The sequence below is a fragment of the Lemur catta genome, chromosome 9 (assembly GCF_020740605.2).
Source record: "Lemur catta isolate mLemCat1 chromosome 9, mLemCat1.pri, whole genome shotgun sequence".
Taxonomy (NCBI): domain Eukaryota; kingdom Metazoa; phylum Chordata; class Mammalia; order Primates; family Lemuridae; genus Lemur; species Lemur catta.
Window position 1 is genome coordinate 54,881,750 of NC_059136.1, and position 20,125 is coordinate 54,901,874.

General features: G+C 32.0%; 1 protein-coding gene across 37 annotated transcripts in view; it reads right to left on the reverse strand.

Moving 5' to 3' along the window:
- RIMS2 (regulating synaptic membrane exocytosis 2) overlaps positions 1–20,125 on the reverse strand; it is a 637,809-nt gene that overhangs the window by 227,884 nt on the left and 389,800 nt on the right. For 24 of the 37 annotated variants that reach the window (XM_045561860.1, XM_045561877.1, XM_045561882.1 and 21 more), the window contains 2 exons: positions 17,279–17,435; positions 14,784–14,900 (listed from right to left, as the gene is read on the reverse strand). In XM_045561860.1, the coding sequence (XP_045417816.1) occupies positions 14,784–14,900; positions 17,279–17,435 (274 nt within the window). Of the gene's footprint in view, positions 1–6,439; positions 6,506–14,783; positions 14,901–17,278; positions 17,436–20,125 lie in introns of all 37 variants that reach the window. The other 13 variants (XM_045561872.1, XM_045561861.1, XM_045561866.1 and 10 more) reach the window with 1 other exon arrangement.

The window sequence follows — 20,125 nt, forward strand, 5'->3', positions numbered from 1 at the left end:
AGCTTTCTTCTGTTCACAAACTGCATTTGTGTGTTTAGGCCAATTCCCTCCTATCTCCTGTAAGACTTTTCTTCCAATTATCTTCTCTTTTTGTGTATTTTCAACTTAACTTTTTCTAAAGCATCCTTTCCTCCAGTTTATAAACACATGGATATATTTCCTATTCTAAAAGAGACATCCTTTGATATCACATACCCCCTAGCTAATTTTTCTCCTTCACACTTTCTTGATGAGTTCATTTCTTATCTCCTAGTCATGCTCAGGCTACTGCAATCTGCTTTTTTCCCTTTACTACCCTTCTGAAATTACCCTTGCTAACATCACCAAGGATTCCCCACTTGACAAATCCATTAGGCATTTTTCATTCATTATTTTTATTGTTGTCATTATTACTTCCTTCTTAAAACTCTCTATTCCTTTGCCTCTATTCATCCAACTTTTCTCACTATTTTTTCTCTATGGCCATCAGAAACTCCCCTTCCTCTATCTGTCACTTAATGTTAATGTTTCCCAGAGCAGAGGAAACTTTCTTCATCCTCATTTCATGGGCTGTTTCTCAGGTTGATTTCACTTACATTTTTATGGCTACTTACTATTGGTAGTGAATTTACTCCTAAATTGGTCTATGTAGCCTAGAATTCTTTAAGCTTTAAAATTACTTACTTTACTCCTTGCCAGAGGTTTCCCTTTAGCCTTCTCAGTAATTACAATACTGAACTTGTCTCACACCTAAACTGATTCCTCCCCTAACAACCTCCTAATTCCTTATTAAGGTATACTATGTACCTAGTTACCCAAGCTATAAAATTGGGAATTTTTCTTGACTCTTTGCGCTCCCTCAATATCCAGATCCCATTATTTAGCAAGTATTATTGATTTTAATTTATTAAATCTTTCATCTTCTCCCTGTTACTCCATCTATTACCATAATACAGGGTTTTCTTTTCCATGCCTTTTTCTCTTCAAATCAATCATCCACATAATCTCTAGGGTAGTTATTCTAGGGTGAATAAACTTATAGCTATTACTAATTAAAACTCTTCAAAGTACCTCCAGCACCTATAGTCTTAGATCTAAGTCCCTTAAGAGAGTATACAAGGTTCTTCAAAATTGGGACCTTCTCTATCATTTTAGATCATTTCTTGCTATTTCCTGCCTTGTGGATAATGTTACAACAGCACTAAAATATAGTGTTTATTACTTCTGTGAATTTGTTTATACATTTATTTAAAATGCCACCAACATCCTACCTTACTTACCTCCACATGAATCTAAATAATTACTATTCATCCTTTAAGATACAGCTGAGTTGTTGTCTCCTCCATGAAATCTTTAATAAAAATCCACCACCAGCTTCCTACCATCTACATTAGTAGTTCCTTACATGCTGTGTATAGCTCTAAGGAGAGATAAATACTGGGAAAATATTAATAAGTAAGCATATTTTAAAATATAAAGGTTATATTTATTAAAATAAAGGGTATATCTTATTAAAGGAACATTAATAAAGGGTAACATAATATCCATTATAAAGATTTTTTAATGTTGAATGTGCTTTAAAATGTATAATGAATTAAAGATAATTTTGTACAGGTCAGTATAATCTGGCCAGAAGAAAAGTGCTTTGATTTCTAATATTAGTTAATATTGTCTGCTGAAGTATTACAAAAGAAGTTTAGCAAACATTATTTAAGTCTCTATTCTTCTGTTCCAATGAGATAGTACTTATAATTTTTTGTGTTACACACTTAGGGTAGAGAGACCAGTGAAAGCTTAGATTCTTTTGATGAACTGGTCATAGACTGGGAATGCCATGTTGCATTTACTACATTCATTCCATTTAGAAAATTCCAGATATCATACAGCCAAACTATGATCCACCTGGAGCTATTAATACATATTTATTCTTAGAAGAATTCCCAGACAAGAGTATATGCCACCTTGAAACCTAGGCTAGAAAAATGAACATGTAGAGATTGGTGCCATTTTATTTTCTCACATCCTTCAATAAAAAGGTCATCTTCCTTTTGACTCAAGTAAGTGAGTTAGGGACGATTTGGATAATTTAGCTAAAAAATCATTCTGTAAGAGAAAGAAATTGATCCAAATTTGAATTTTGTGAAATAGGTAAAAGAAGAACAATGTAGCAAAGGAACTGAGGATATTTCTGAGAATGGATTCAATCTCTCGATGTGTAAATAGGGAAAAAAAGGTGGAGACTAAGAGTGAAAAAGTAAAGGGATCAAGAAGAGTAGAGTTCTCTATTGAGATAAAAGAACAAGTAAAGTAGAAGTGGCCTTAAAAAAGAATCAGAAAGGAATGTGTACAGTTCTGGTGTCCACGAGTGGAGTATTTGAATTAAGATTTCAAAGATAGAACTATTTCAAGTGATAATAAAAATCAGAGTATGGCCAGGGGAGAGACTGGCTGAAGTAGAATTGAGGGTAAAGCTCAGGATACTTCAGACAGTTAAGAAAGTGAATGGTTGCTAAACAGACAATTCAGGTGAATGCTGACATTACTCAGCCTTAATGGCATGAATTGTGATGTAGAGGAAGACTAAAGCCAGGTTCTAAAATCATCAGTGAATAAAATGGCATAATCAAGAAGTCAACAGATGATAGCAACACAGTTGGGTAATGAGTAGTGTGCTTAGCTGCATTACATCCAAAGTCACAGGAGTTAAATTCAAGATAATAAGCACAAAACATTATGGAAATACATACAGAAGAATGGATGATGTCTAGATAAGCTCTTATATCTTTAATAGATGTCCAAAAAAAGTCATTCCAAGAATTTCACAGTGGATTGGGATGGAGGTCAGAGGAATGAGAAAATTAGAAAATTTGTAGAATGAATAACAAATGGCATTGAATACTACTGAGCCATAAAAAGGATGAAATAATGCCTTTTGCAACAATTTGGATGGAACTGGAGACCATTATCCTAGGTGAACTATCTAAAGAATGGAAAAACAAATACCACATGTACTCGGTATTAAATTGGAACTAACCAATGAGCACATAATGTGCACAAAGCGAAGCAAAACTCAGTGGGAATCAAGCAAGGAGGAAAGGGGGAGGGGATGGGCTAAAACCTACCTAGCAGGTAGAATGAACAGTATCTTGTGATGGGCACACTTACAACCCTGACTCAAGCATTACAAAAGTGATTCATGTAACCAAAAATATTTGTACCCCCATAATATTTTGAAATAAAAGAAAAAAGAATGTTTGGCGGAAAGATGAAAAAAATAAAGTCACTTAAATAAAAGAAGGGTATAATTAAACTGAAAAACCAGTATAGATTTATTACTTCTGTGGAAGAGGCATAGGGATGTAACAGGCATGGAGAGTATAAGAGATGCAAAATATGTAATTAGATGTTCTGGTTCTCAGTTTGGGTGGTAGATTCATGGATGTTCACGCTATTACTATGCTTTGAAACTTATACACATTCTTTTCTATGTACCAAAACAATGATGAAAAGTAATATTAAAAATTGTTTAAAGATACATAATAGTTTTATATATTTATGAGGTACATGGAAGAATTTGATACAAGCATATAAGGTATAATGATCAAATTTGGGTAATTCAGATATCCATCACCTCAAACATTTATCTTTTCTTTGTGTTGGGAACATTTCAAATCTTCTCTTCTAGTTATTTTACATGTAAGCAAATATTTGCAAATAATTCATCTGATAAGAAATTGATAACCAATACATATAAGGAAGTCAAACAACTCAAAGCAAATAAACACAAAAAATCAAATTAAAAAGTTCAAAAGATATGAATAGACATTTCTCAAAAGAAGACATACAAATGGCCAAAAGGTATATATATGTTAAAAAATCTCAATATCACTAATTATCAAGGAAATACAAATTAAAAACCACAAGGAGATATTATCTCACCCTAGATAAATGCGCTATTATCAAAAAACCAGAAACCAACAAACTCTGGCAAGGATGACGAGAAAGGGGAATGCTCGTACACTGTTGGTAGAGATGTAAATTAGTATGGACACTGTGGAAAACAGTAGGGAGGTTCCTCAAAAAAACTAAAAATAGAACTACCATATGATCCAGTAATCCTATTGCTGGGTATATATTCAAAAGAAAGGAAATCAGTATATCAAAGAAATATCTATACTCCAATGTTTGATGCAGCACAATTCACAATATCCAAGGTATGGAATCAACTGAAGTGTCCATCAAAGGATGAATGGATAAAGAAAAGGTGATATAATGTACAATGGAATATTATTCAGCCATAAAAAGAAATCCTGCCATTTGCAGCAATATGGATGAAAATAGACGATATTATGTTAAATGAAATAAGCCAGGCACAGAGAGACAAATATTACATGTTTTCATCCATATGTGGCAGTTAAAAAAATTGATCTCATGGAGGAAGTGAATAGAATGGTGGTTATCAGAAGAAAGGAAGGGTAATAGAGAGGGGAAGATGAAGACTCATTGGTTAATGGGTACAAAAATGTAGTTAGAAAGATAATATTTTTAAAGATAACTAAGGAACTTCATACTCATAAAATCTTCCAAAATTTTCTAGGATTAGGTGTACACTAGACTTAGAGCAGGCTCTCATGAGTTTCTGCTGTCCTAGACCAAGGCAAATGCCTTAATACATGTAAAATAAATATTACATATGCATGTAAATGTACATAGCAAATCTTACATTTAGACATTTGGTAACTGGCTTTCTGAAACAGATTTCCCTTTGTAATATTTTAATATAAACATTAATGATCTTGTGTTTCCTCACAACAAACCAAACAGTGGCAGAGGAAGACAATTCATAAATGTGCCCTTCAAAATAGGCAAGTTCAGAGTTTGGGTAAGCATATGAAATTGATAACCAACCTAGAGCTGATCAAGAGCTGATTCTTTCTACATTGGTGAATTCAAAAACTAAATAACATGTAACAGACAATCTACTGGTTGATAATAGAGACTTTATACAAAGTATAAAAAGTGATGTGGTACACAATTTTAACTTAAAATGGAATGGAGAGATACCAGAGTAAATAAATAAACTTATAATCAGTAATGTCTCATTTATACATGTCACCCACCTTAAAAAAAGCCTCAGTCAATTATTAAGATACAGTTATATAACTACTTTTTCACATTTTTGTAAGGTAAATGTATAATCACTGCAATCAAAAAGTAGTCAGAATGTAATATAAGCAACAGTAAAAATAAAAGACAAAACAACAAAAATAATTATTTAGTACTGAAGCAAAAGAACAGAAAAGAGACTGAAAAAATGCAAAAGAAAATTAAATATAGCCATAACCACTATCGTATAATTATTAAAGTGGAAGGCACTAAATTTCAATTATATTTACTGGAAAGATATCACAAAACTTGAATTATTAGGAATTTATTGTTGATGTTGTTTCAACAATGTTTCCTCCCACATTTATCCACATGAATTCAATCCTTAGGAATTTATCCATTAGTTTTCTAAACTCTTTATTATCAACTCTTAATAAACTAACTTATCAGGGATAAATACGGATAATTAACTAACTTAATAAAGGAATCACATGTAACTCCAAATCACTTTGAAACAATAGGGTGACTATGCATAATTCCTAGGCACATAATTCCCAATCTATACTAGCTGATCCCACCACCACATTATCACGCTGCCTAAAGGGTCTCAAATGTTGTCACTGAACCTACTCAAATCCCTAGAGTTACTTAAAGTAGCCTTGAGAACTTTATGAACTTTAGAGACCTTCTTTCTCTTCCCTTTCTAGCTAACCCGTCTTTCTATCTAGGTTAACCCCTCTTTCTGTTAAATATCAGGTAATTGATATATCCCTCCAGTATAAAATGTATTTAAGATATTGTAGCTGTACTATCTATGATTCACTACAAATTCCCACTTTGGAAAGAGGAATGGTGGTAGAGGAGAAATGGACAAGTGTTTCCCACAGACCCAGTGTTCTCTACAGATCAGAATTATCTACTGTGATAAAAGAGTAGATCACAGCAACCTTTGACAAGGTAACCACAAACAAATCAGTTCCATGTAAACACATCAAAGACAAACTCCTCTCTACCCTGGAGCAGATAGGTGGAGAAATGGATTGTTAAGACATGTGCCACTTAAATATCTAATTATGAACTCTACTGAGGAAGATGGGCAATTAACTCTAGCTAATTGAAAAAGAATACTGTTATTCTGTCTTTCTAGACTAGAGAAAAGAAGCTGTATTTTTGATGTCCCCACTACAATTAGTTTATGTATGTTTTATTTCATGCCATTTTATAATGGTAATATTTCTATATTTCACTAATAACCATATATGTACATATAAAAAACAAAAAAAGTGAATTATATCATATCAATAGACAGGCACATGCAATTCTACAAACAGACTCAATCATAAGAAAAATATACCTGCCATCCCTGTGATGATGCCCACTGGTCTGACTGTATCTGGAGCGAGGTAGAGTAAGAAAATGACTGCAAGCATGGCAGAAACAAGAATATAAATAAGACTCAGGAAAGAAGTGAAAAAAGGAGAGTTTAATTTTAAAAGTGAGATTCAAAAAATAGGCAGATAGTAGGCAAAGAAAATGAAAATTGTTTACTGGAAAGCTTGCCCCCTCCTCCCAATGTCCGTTGCAATAAGGCATGCTAATGGTTAAAATATTCTAAATATTCTAAAGTAAAGTACAACAAAAATATAACATTGAGATTTTTAGAAATCATATTTCTAAATAAAAATCTTATCAATTATCACTTAAACATATTCAGCACCATCTAGAAAATGTTATTCAATAGAGATGCTTTCCCATTTTCTAGGAAGAAAGGTAAGAAGAGAAAAACAATAAAATAACCAGAAAGTTTAAGAAGGAAATAATGAAAGAGGTAATTCCTTATACTTATAATACTTTGGAGATTTTATAAGGTAATTATTTCTCCCTCATTTATTAATAATTAAAAATAACTACAAGGGGCTTTAGAAAATTCAAATCATTTTATTTGGTTATCATATTTATTAGATTTATTGTATGCTATCCATTTCTCCATTCACTATGTTCATTATATGTGTATTACATGCTATTTGCTTTGCTAGATTTCATGCCTCATGACTACTAAAAGCAATCAAAGCAGCACATTGACCTTTTACCCATCTGTAGTTGACTCTCTTCTTTCTGTAGCACTAATTAAAAATTTTCTACTTTCTTAAAATCTTTAAGGTCAAAACAAATCTTGGCAGATGATCATTATGTTTCAGTAAACAATGGAAATGAACCTTGAACTCTCAACTTCCATAATTCTACCTCTTCTATCTTCACTTGTCCTTGTTTTCTGCACCAAAAGAAGAAATAAATGCCTCTACTTGTATCCTTCTTCCCACATTACCTTGCTTCATTCATTATTCTCTCCTGCCTTCCCTTCCTCAACTACACTTAATTCTAAAAATAAAACCCTTGCTAACCTTGCCTTCCTCTCAAGCCATTGCATCTCTCTCACTTTCTTTTCAACATAGAATATCTTAAAGACATATATCTACAATTTTTGCCACCTCTTCCTCACTCTGCATTCATGTTTTAAGCTTACTGTAACTTGACTTCTAACTCTGTCATTCTCCTGAAGGTATCCTATGAATATTATTTGTGGAATCCTAAAAAATCTTTTAGCCTCCTCTTGATCTTCATCACACTACACTTTTCTATATTAGATATTTTCAAACCTCTATTTCCTAACACTTTCTCCTTTCTTCGTTTCTGAAATACCATTCTCTCTAGCTATTAAACATAGTATTTATTTAACATTTAACTATGTGCCAAGTACTCCACTAAATGTTTTGCCTACATTACCTCATTTTCTTCTCTTTAAGGTAGGTTCTAGTCTTCCCACATTCCCATAGAGAAAATTGAGGCTGTGTTTGCCCACAACCATATAGTAAGTAGCAGGACTGGTTTTAAAATAAGGGCATTCTTAATTCAAAACTCAGCCTCTTTAACATTTATACATATGACCTGGTCTTCCACCTATCTGACTACCTCTTTATTTATTTTCTCTGTATTTCTTAGGGACAGTGGTTTTCCAAGATTCATTTCCTGACCTTATATTCCAACACATTATGTCTAGATAATACAATTTGTTTTTATAGTGTAAACTATCACTTTGTTTTAGCCTTGATTTTTCTTTGTGTTTTAGCACATTTACTGCAGCTTCCTGGACTCCCCACATATTGTGTGAATGTCATAAAGACACTCAGAAAAATACATGTTAGTTGTGAGACTTGAACAATATACCTCACCTATTGGGACATCAATGCTGCATTTGTGAAATGAAGAGCTTCAAGCAGTGATTTGAAACTTTTTTTTTTCCAGCAGAAGACTATCTGTTTTCAAACAAAATTTGATGTAGCAACAATACATAGGAATCCAATAAAATCAGAATGACATTGGCTAATGAGTGAAAAGCTTAGCTCCCTATCCATTGGGCCTCATGCTTACCTACCATAGTAGTCCTTCAGGTACCCCTTTGGAACCTAGGACTTCACAATCTCTAAAGTCTCTTCTAATTTCCAACAAAATTCTTTAATTCTCCTTTGGAAATTTTTATGATACTTGAGCTATTCCTTTTTTGTAATCTCTTGTAATACCACCTTCAACTAAGGATTAAAATTTTACTTAATAAACCAAGATTTACAAACTTAGAATTTACTCCATTTCCTGAATTTTCACATTCAATTGATTTATAAATCTCGCTGGTTCTAACACATAAATAACTCAAATTTCTCCCTTCTTTTCCTTTTCTCCTGCCAGTACTTAAAAAATCAGGCTTAATATATGTCTTTTGAAATAACCTTCTCTTAGGTTTCCCTACCTCTAGACCTCTGTCCCTCCTGACCCAATCCATTCTTTACCCTGTGTACAGTGGTATATTTGCAAATTATGCTTTCTAATCATGTATGTATCTCACTCAAAATCCTTCAATGGCTTCTGATATCAAAAAAAATAAGTACAAATTCCTTAAAAGTTCTAAACTACTTGTAATCTTCATTTCCTGTCACTTTCCATTCCCCACACCACTACTTATCTAGACAGAAAAGACTATCTAAGATTCTCTAAACATATCATGTGCTTTGCTGATTCCAAGACTTTGTTCATGCTTAAGAGTGCCCATCATCCTCCCTCTGTCTCCACCTTTCTGCCTTTCAAAATCCTACCCAGTCTTTAAAGTCCAACTTCTCCCTGAAGCCTTTGCCTAAAGACCAAATCAAGTAAATTTTTCTCTCCAATTGACTCCAATAATATTATGTTTCCGCCTCACAGTCTTCTACATTTTATAATTAGTTGATATATGATAATCTGTCTATCTAGACCAGGATAATATTTAAAAAATCATTGTGCGTAGTAGCTATCCCACTCAATATATATATATTTTGGATTGAACTAAAAAAGAAAAAAAAAACCCAAAATTACACCATTTTCATGATGAACCTTCTCTCCAAAGAGACCAGTGCTTTATATAATCATAGAAATGTTCTAGAAATGTAAACAGAAGATTGTAAACCTATGTTGTATAAGGAAATTAGGAAGTACCAGAAAAAGCATTCCTGGCTTTATAAAGAATAGAAATAATATTCAACAATTGTGATGTTGGAATTTATTGCTTTAAAAAGGAATATTCTCCAAAAATTACTTAAGAGTAATAGAAAATGTGGAAACTTCGAAGCTTGCTAAAATTTGTAAGTTCATAAAATATATGTAATCATAAAATTTCTAATATTTTCTTTGAAGAGTCTTATAGTTAAACTTTGTCCCTAGAAAGCCAAAGGGAATATTAAGCAAGAATCACCTTTATTAAGCATCAATTTGTTTTATCTCTAGTCATGTTAGTTCTTAACCTTATGTGGTAGGAACCCCATTGAGATTCTGCTGAAAACTATGAAAACTCACGTATGAATACAAAATTTACCATTGTGTTTTAGTAAGCCCTCTAAAATCCACCTTAGGTCAATACGTGTATCCCAGGTCCTTTGCTGCATCTACTTGGTATAATCTAAAAATATTTTACACATTTCCACGGAACCATGCTTGCTTTTCCTCCAAAATTAATGGACATTATAAAATCTGAACAATAAATATGTACAATGTCTTCAATATGCATTAAAGTCATATAAAAATTACATTTAGTCCAATCTGTTTAAAATTAATAAAAATTTGCACAGAGCAATAATCACTATAAAAGAAATACAAAACTAATACAATTACTAAATTCTGAAAAGTAGAAATGAAGATGTTACATATTCTAAGGATCATGATAAAAATATTACTATTCAAAAAACTGAACTAGATTACTAATCCAATTTCTAGACACATTGATCTTAAGTAATATAATCTTTAACACACACAAAATTATATTTATAATGAATTATTCTTCCACTATAGCCTGAATATCTCCTTTTAGAGATCACTAGACTGCAAAAAGGAGATAAAATATCTCATCCTTAAGTAAACCTATATATTTTGAAAGCTGTTTTTAACAACCCCTATATAATGTAAAAACTTCATGCCCTGTGTCTTTAACATTGCTAATGCTTAGCTTACTTTATAGTTCCTATAATATACTCAGTATAATTTTACTATGTTAAAATGCTTCTGAAACATAATAAATAAAATATTATATTATTTTTGTAAAGTGAATCTTCTTTTTCATTTATTTTCTCTATAATTTTAAACTTTCAGAGATGTGTTCCTTTCATAGGTGATAACTGAAAGGACCAAAGAGACTATTCTTTTTGATGAGGTTGTTATGAATATGTGTTTCACTTTGCGGTCACTGGCTGCCTGATAAGGAATAGAGAAATACCATAGGTATTTGAGGTATTCCAGAGGTTCATATAATAGGCCATTTTCCTTTTTGGAGTATGAACTTATCATTTGAATATACAAGAGAAAAAAAGTTTATAAAGTAATTTATCTTTGCCAGTATTAATTTTACTTTTTTCTTATAATGCTAAAAGTATATTCCATGCAAATAAATGCACTCAATATATTTTGGCCCCCACAATAGACATAAAAATGCATACTACAGGAGATCTCTGACATGTTACAGAAATATTATCTAATACTCTATACTTATTCTAATGGTAAACTAACTCAAGTAAACAAAAAGCTCTTAAAATGATTTCTAATACTAACGCCACATAGTCTGCCACAGAATAAATTAATTATGTTTCTAGTTTTAGTAGTTACCAGGATTTATCAGAAAAACAATGGTACAAAAAGGGGGAAGGATGGGGATGGAAGATGAAAGATGTCCTTTATAATTCATTATTTTATCTAATAATGTCTCGGCATCCAGGTTTCTGAATTACTTGTAAAGAATTGGATTTTTTTCAAAATATAATATAGGATTTTTCAAAATATAATAGGATTTTGACTAATGATAATAGAGATATACAGAGAAACAAGGATTGAATAAAAATTTTACATATAATTCTTTTTACATTATCTATTAAAAAGGATATGAATACTATATCTCCTCTTTATCCCACTTAAGTATGACCAAGTATTATAAACTAATGTTAAAAAGCATAGTTTCTCACCCAATGTAGTTAGTGTAAAAGTCATTGCCTTCACAAACAACTTTCAAACATGTCCCCAAATCCTTCATCCTTTGTACTGGGCCTTTATGATGTATAGGTGTGTTTTGTCCCTGTAACTTTGATCTTGTACTTCCCTGAATAAATATGCCCATTTTTCAAGGTCCAATGCATGTTCTATATTCCATATAGAACTTTCAAAAAAAATACTTGAACTGATTTCCCTGTTTTTTTATTTGTATGTTTGTCTGTTTTTGCTTAATGATTAAGCACACTAAATGCAAATTATTTGCAAGCCAATAGATTCTTTTAAAATGTTAAGGCTAGAACATATTTTTTTGAATACATGCTATACAACTGGAGACACTGTCATTTAATCTACACAACCCTGTAGAGTTGACACTAATATTCTAATTTTTTTTTTTTTTGAGACAGAGTCTCACTTTGTTGCCCTGGCTAGAGTGAGTGCCGTGGCGTCAGCCTAGCTCACAGCAACCTCAAACTCCTGGGCTTAAGCGATCCTACTGCCTCAGCCTCTCGAGTAGCTGGGACTACAGGCATGTGCCGCCATGCCCGGCTAATTTTTTCTATATGTATTTTAGTTGGCCAGATAATTTATTTCTATTTTTAGTAGAGACGGGGTCTCACTCTTGCTGAGGCTGGTCTCGAACTCCTGACCTCGAGCGAGCCACCCGCCTCAGCCTCCCAGAGGGCTAGGATTACAGGCGTGAGCCACCACGCCCGGCCCTAATTTTATAGATGAGGAAATCAAATGTCAAAGAGGTTAATTTTCCCACAAAGATATACAGGTACCATGAGATGAAACCCTAGATTCAAACTCTAGGCCATTTGGTTGCAAATCCTATGAAAAAGAGTACATTCAATAAAACAGTATTTTAGTCCAGTGCAACAATTCTTACTGATAAGAAAGGTTAATGTACCTCTTAAAATACCTAAATTATTCCTACTACCTCAAAGGAAATTCTCGCTTAGGCTTTTAAATTAACAATATTATTGATAGACTCTACAAAATGCTATTCACAAAAATTCACTCTAAGAGTTCTAGAGTATTCCTACCTCCTAAATAGTTCATAAAAATTAGAAATCCTTCATATGTATTTTATTATCAAAAATCTTTTAGAATATTAGAGTAAAACAGAGATTAAGGATCCACTGTTTAATAATATCATAGACTACATACATGACTAATATTGTACTTTTTGATTTTTGATTCCTCGTGTTAATGAATAATGATTAAACAGATAATCCAAATATTAGAAATGGTTTTATATTCCTAGTTAAATAAAATTCTATTTTACTTATATCAAAAAAGGATTTAATGCAGCTCATGGTTAAGAGTAATTGTAATCTGGCAATCTATAACACTCTAAAAGAGTAATGAAACCACATGGATCAATTTTCCCCAAAACTTCAGGAAATAGTTATTTGAACATTTTTGCTAAACTAAGAGATTCTTTAAGTTTTAAAGCAAAAAATATATATGACATTTTAATTGTTGGCATAAATTGGGATAGAAATAAATATGCATATTACAGAATATCTCTGACATGTTAGTCATATTGGCTAATACCAAGGATTAATCAGCAAGGCTTTAATATCAAATTTTGTTGCCATTGAATTTAGGGCCACTTGTTTTAAAATATTTATGAAATATTATGCATTTGATGTGATAGCAACCATTTCTGTTTGTGAGTATAATTCTAGAGGTTAATTTTACCCTATCTTTTTCTGCAAGATTTAGACCATATTTACTTGTTTTAGAGGAAAATGTAAAGTTCATTTTTCATTAAAAGAATACTTTACATAAACTTAAAGGAAGCTTAAAGTAATTTCAGGCTTTCTCTTTCATCATTTCCATTAACAAACCTTCAAGGATCAAGGAATTCATAACTTGCTATATAAATAATTTCCAGAAATGATCAATCTCATTAAAATTCTATTAAGTAACCAAAATGCCTATTGATCCACCCTAATATGATTCTTTCCAACTCCTAATCATGCCAACATAGTTATCCTTCTTTCACTATTATACTTGATAAGCATCAATTTCTATAGGTAGCATGTCTATGATTAGCCCTGAAGACTCAGATCACTATGAAAAAGTTAAGCAAATTAAAAATAAATAAAATACTATATTAACTTTCATTTGGCACTAATACTAATATTAATTTAACAACTTCCTAATTTCTTCTCAGATCTCAGACACAAAAGGCAATACTTGTTTGTCACTGTTGAAGACTAAGTATATTAAAACATGATGAAAGTATAAGCATGAATTGAGTATAATCCTAGATTTAGATAAAACAATTAAATTTATAAATGTTGACATTAATTTCTCATATCAGCTGATTTAAAAGGCCTCAAGTGCTCTTCCTAAAATGAGTTTAGAAAACATACGAAAGCACTTCTGAGTTCCTTCATTATTTTACTCTATCCTTTGAAAAGTTTGGGAAAACTATAATATCCTTTATTTCATATGTAAACAAAGCATGAATTAGAGAGAACCAATTTGCTTAACTTAAAAATGTTAATAGTAATTAATGTAAGCATTATAACATACCATGTTACTTCCAAGTTTGCCATATATATATAATGGAGCAAATTCACAGAGTTCTTCTAAACACAACAATCAACAAGCATGATTCTTTAAGATGCTTGAAAGGTTTACTAAAAGCCATGAGGAAAAACCTTTTCATGAGTCATGATACAATGTTTCCTAAACAAACCAGACTCTGTCTTAATACTTCTACATGGGAAAAATCACACTGATTTTTCTGATGAACATAAAAGATTTTAAAATTGATTGTCTCATGAATATATTTTATATATAATAATTGGTTATGACAAGGTAAAAATAATAAAACATCTTATCTTCATCACAATTATAATTTCTCACGCAGACTCACAAACTTAACTGGTTTGATTTAATAAAGGACCAAAACTGCAAGAATAAGATGATTTTTTTCCTACTAAGGAAAATGTTGTTTTTATTTATTTTTTTAACAATGTGACAGTCATAAGAATGTGAGTATTATAAAGGAAAAATATTGCTTTAGAAACTAAGATAAAGGAATAGATGAAAATATTTTATGGTAACCCCTTCCTGAGGATGGTGATTTGTAAGGTCTAATAGTATTTAATCATATTTACCTGTCTCTATCTGGAGAATAATGGTCATCCATGACACGATGTCTATCCATTCGGCTAATTGTATTATAGTGCCCAGTAGTAGTGCGTGTCCCTCGAAGTCCCTGTTCTACATTCCGGCTAAAATAGCAAGATCCATTAAATATCTTAGTAAACTTTAATCATATACTATACTAAGTAGTGAGATTTATTAATAAAAATAGTAGAAAAAGACAAAGTCACTGTATGGTCAAGACCAAATTTTTTGTTTTGTTTTAACTAATTGCACTCCTGGCTAAAGGTATAAATTGCAGTTGGAGGTTGACAGATAAGAAGATTGCTGCTATAATAGATACAATACAAAAAGAGCTCAAATTAAACTAACACCAATGGGGATATAATAATGAATATCAACCTTATTAATGGATGACCCCCAGGTCTCTAGTAGTGATACTCAATGATATATACAGGAAAAGGAGTAGATGTGTGTGAAGAAAATTACTTTAGTGTTAAACATGTTTGTTTATATATAAGAATGGATATAGAGATGCCACATGGTCAAATATGAGTTCAAAGCTCAGAAGAACAACTCAAAATCTGTTCACTTCTCACCCCCTCCCTTTATACCACTCTAGTCTAAACTATCATCTTTGTGCATATATCATAACAATAACCACCTAAGTAGTCTCTTGCTTCAACCATTACTTCAACTACCATGAAACACAGCAGCCCAATAAAACATAATTAAGACCATGACATGTCATATTATTGAATGAAAAGTAGGAATCCAGTTTTTAATTTTATTACATGTGATGAGCTAATTTTCCTATCCTTCCCAACCCATCTTTTCTATATTAATTTGTGTCACCTTATTATCCTGTACCAAGTAAACACAGACATATAAATGTATATATATTTATATTGTATTATCTATTCTCTTCATTATGTCTATTTTGCTGCTATTGTTCAAACTCCATCTTGTTTTTAACTATTAGGGCCTGATAATACATTTTTCTCTTCTTTTTCAAAATGGATTTAATTATTTGTACATGTTTATCCTTCCATATAATTTCTAGAGTGACAAGTTTATAAAAATTGCACATAGAATTATGATTGGTATTGCATTAGATTTATAGATAAATTTGTCGAAATTTTCTATCTTTATTGTATGAAGTAATTCTGCCCATAAATAGGGTACATCTCTTGTTGATTCCTTACCTAAAGTTTATATTTTTCTTTTAGAGGATCCTGTGAATTCTTAGTTGGATGAATTGCTAGATATTAATACTTTATACTTTATGTGGCTTTTGAGCATAGCGCTTTGTGTCTTATGGTATTTTCTGATTAGTTACTACTCATTTTTGTAAGTTGATACACGGCCAGGTGTTTGGCAGCATTCCCATATTAGTTTTAATATTTTGATTATGTTTGGTTTTCTTTTTATATAATCCTATCATCAACAAATAATGATGGTTTTTCTCACTTCTAAGCCTTCCACCTCTTATTTCTTTTTGTTGTATTTTAACATTTCTCTGGACCTAAAGTACTATTTTAAACAGTGACAATAATAATGAGCACCCTCTGTTATTTCTGATTTAATGTAAATGCCTCTAAAATTTTTCTGTTAAATACAATGCTTACATTAGTAAACTTTTATGAAGTATGGGTTGTTTTCTTAGTTAATTCAACATCTTTAAACATTTTAAACTATGTTTATCAACTTAATAGATTTTCATTTTAATTTCTATAATTGTTCAAATTATATAAACACATTTTAGTGCTTCATAGCCTCCTAAATTAAATAAGTTAAATTCATAAATAAAATAAATCTAAGGTTCTCTCAGAAAGTACAATATTCTGTGTAAAATTAAGATTCAATTAAAATTCTAATACTAACTCAATTATTTATTTAAAACAGAAGTTATAAGGCTGTTACTCTAACTGGTCAAAATTTCTTAAACATTCCAAGTATATAAAGTGTGAATTATGCACATATTTCTTGGTAGCCTCAACTATTATTTCCATGGTTCTTATTCCATTAAGCCTGTACTTAACAAGGTTGATCAGAGATTTCCACCAGGCATACGACCTGGAACTGCAGACTTTCTGAACCATTCTTCCCACTGCACATGCATTCTTTTGTATTCTTCTGATGATTGTTCCTAATTTTAAAGACCAGTCAGTTGTTTATTTTTTCCTGTTTCTTCAATTACCAATAGCTACATCATTGATGAGTATAATTAGTTGGTTCTACTATATTTGCTCACACTGATATGTGACTGAAAGCTGGTTCTTACTTATTTTGAACTCTTACAACAAAATAATATAGGAGTTGTCCAAAGTTACAGATAATCCATATTTTTTTCACTTTCCTTACATAGGGTATTGAATAGCATCTTGTTTTTCTGTAAATAACTTTTTTCCATAAGAATCACCTATATTTAGAGATAATTAATGATAAATTATGATAAATAGGCCTGTAGTAACAAACTACAAATAAAGGGAGTATGCCGTCTTACCTTTGTGGAGGAGGGACACTGGGTGACCACGATCTAGTCCTTCCTATAACATCTACTCGATGAGGAGAGCCTGATGGTGAACAATGATTTGATGACATTACTTGTTCTGGCACTGATAATGTTGAGCTTTGAAGATCTCGACCATTGTGTCTATAATCTAAAGGTAGAAAGATTAATAAATATTATAGTTATCTACACACTAAGGCCTTCATGTATTCTGTACTTAAAGACATAAAATGTTGATGAAATTGAAAGACTTTTAATATATTAAAATATTAATATATTCATTAAAGTATAATGAATAAAGCATAATATTAAGACTTTATATACAGTTAATTATCTTCAATAAAAGACTCAAATTTATTCTAAAAACATTTTCATCTCTTCAGTGACCTAGAAAAGCTTCAAATATTTCTCAACAATTAGTAATATTTACAGTTATTAAGTTCAAAAAGTTCCTAAAGTCTATAGTCATTTCTTTAAAAGATAATATTAGAACACACTCTGAATACCATTTATAATACATATGTAAACTGCTTTTTTTTTTTTTTTTTTTTTAAAGAGAGGGTCTCACTATGTTGCTCATGCTGGCCTTGAGCTACTGGCCTCAGGCAATCTTCCTGCCTCAGCCTTCTGAGTAGCTGGGACTACAGGCATGTGCTATCATTTTTCTTACAGTATTTGACAAGGATGAGATACAGTAGAAGCCTAAGAATAAAAAATGACAAATTTTGACAAAGTATATTAGAAGAGATACAACTCAAATGAGTGCCAGAAAGTAACTGATATGTGGACAAATGGAAGGAAAGAAAATTCTAAGTTGGGAGAAAAAAATGTCAGTTCAATGTGAGGCAGTAGTGGGAAAATAAGCAGGAAAAGTAAATTTGACTCAAGTTGTATATATCTAAAACATCATGAGGTTTGTAATGTAAAAACCTGAAAATTTCTGAGGAGAGAGTGATATTAGCACCACCACCATTATCTTCAACATGCTCATTACAGCTATTATTAACTGACCTTTTACTATGTGCTAGGATCTCTGCTAGGCACTGTACAAAGTGTTTCACTACAACATTTGTTTCAGAGATAACTCAGAAAAATGACTGGCTCATATGTGATTTTTTCTAGCATGTTAATGTTTTCCAGTATTAGATTAGATTCCTAGAAACACAGCAAAAAACAAAGATTCAGACGCACATGAATAACAGAAGTAGCATTCTCAGGAGAATGGAGGAGAACAGAATAGGGTAAGGGAAGAAACTAAGCAACAATGTAGCAGCTTGATCTTACTGGAGCCTCTGAAAGATGAATTGGATCAGAGTTGCCTTGACTTTGAGGCAACAGGGCTGGCCTTTTGTACTATGTTAGCCAGTCACTGGCTGAAGACTGCCAGTGGAAGGTAGACAAGGTTTTTTAATCTCCTCGGTGAGGTGGTTTCCATTTGCTTAAGGGCAATTCCTGGGACAAAGGGACAGCTGTGAGTTTTTAGTAACCAAAACACACAGTAGCAAGGGATAGGTAAACCAGCTGGTAAAGGGGATATGGGTGGAACATCAACAATGTCCACTACAACTACCAAATAAGAACCGAATGCAAAGTACACTAACACAGAGAAATACTCAGTCACCCAGAGAAATACTGTGTACAATGCCCATACATCCCATGTTCTTCCTCTTGGTTTACTGTGGTCATGAACTCTGCCTTAGAAGTACAAATTGCATGGGCCTTTCTGGTGTTTGTGGATAATTCCCTTAAAGCCATAATTTTGCAGACTTACCCTCCTTTCCATCTAGATATAATCCTTCCATCTAGGTAACTTCATTTTATTTTAGACTCCTATATTTAATATTTTTAATGCTTAAAATTTAACATGACTTTCTGTTGTGTTGGTATTTTTATTTTTAGTGTTCTGTTTTCAAAGCTGCATGAGTTTTGAATGGTCTTTCTAACCTTGATTTCCTAGGAAAGCCCTACTGTTTTAATCCATGATTTTGCAGAGCACAAGATTCTTCAGGAATACATATACTACATAGTAGAAACAACTCTGCCAAAAAGATATTATCTCCATTTTTCATTTGTGAAAATGGAGGCAAAGAAATCTTCATTAAATGTCAAATACCAGGACTGGGACTTAAAACAACATCTTTCTGACTCCAGTGCTGTCACTGTGTTCTAATACTATATTCTACTCTTGTGAAATAAGGAATTATTTAGGAAGATGAAGCTCATAGCAGTATACAATTCAGGCAGAAGGTTACAGAGATTGCAGCAAGAAGATTAATTACTCTCATAAAACTTAGAACAGTATTGTCCAATAGAACTCTGAAATGAAGGAATATTCTCTATGAGTGCTGCCTAATATGGTAGCCACTAGAATCACATGGCTATTAAGCACTTGAAATTTGGCTAGTGATAATAAGGACATAAATTTTTGTCATATTTATATTAAATTAAGTTTAAATAGCCACATATAACTAGTGGCACAGCTCTGGAATATAACAATTGGCAGTGGCAACAGACTATACAGAATCAATACATTTATTCATTCAGCAATTATTTATGAGGGTATGTTCATCTCAGAAAAATTCTTGCCCTTGTGGAGCTTAAATTATAGTTGGGAAGCAACAGAAACAATAAACAGAAAACCCAATAAATAGTTATATGATATTATGTATTTGAAGGTCACTAAATACTATGAGGGAAAAACAGAAGGTAAAGGGGGATCAAAATGCCAGAATATGGGGGCAGTTTGCAATTTTGTATAGAGTAGTCAAGGTAGATAAGACACATTGAGAAGGTGACATTTCAGAAAAAATTGAGGGAGGTGAGGTGTTCTGCCAAGTGGAT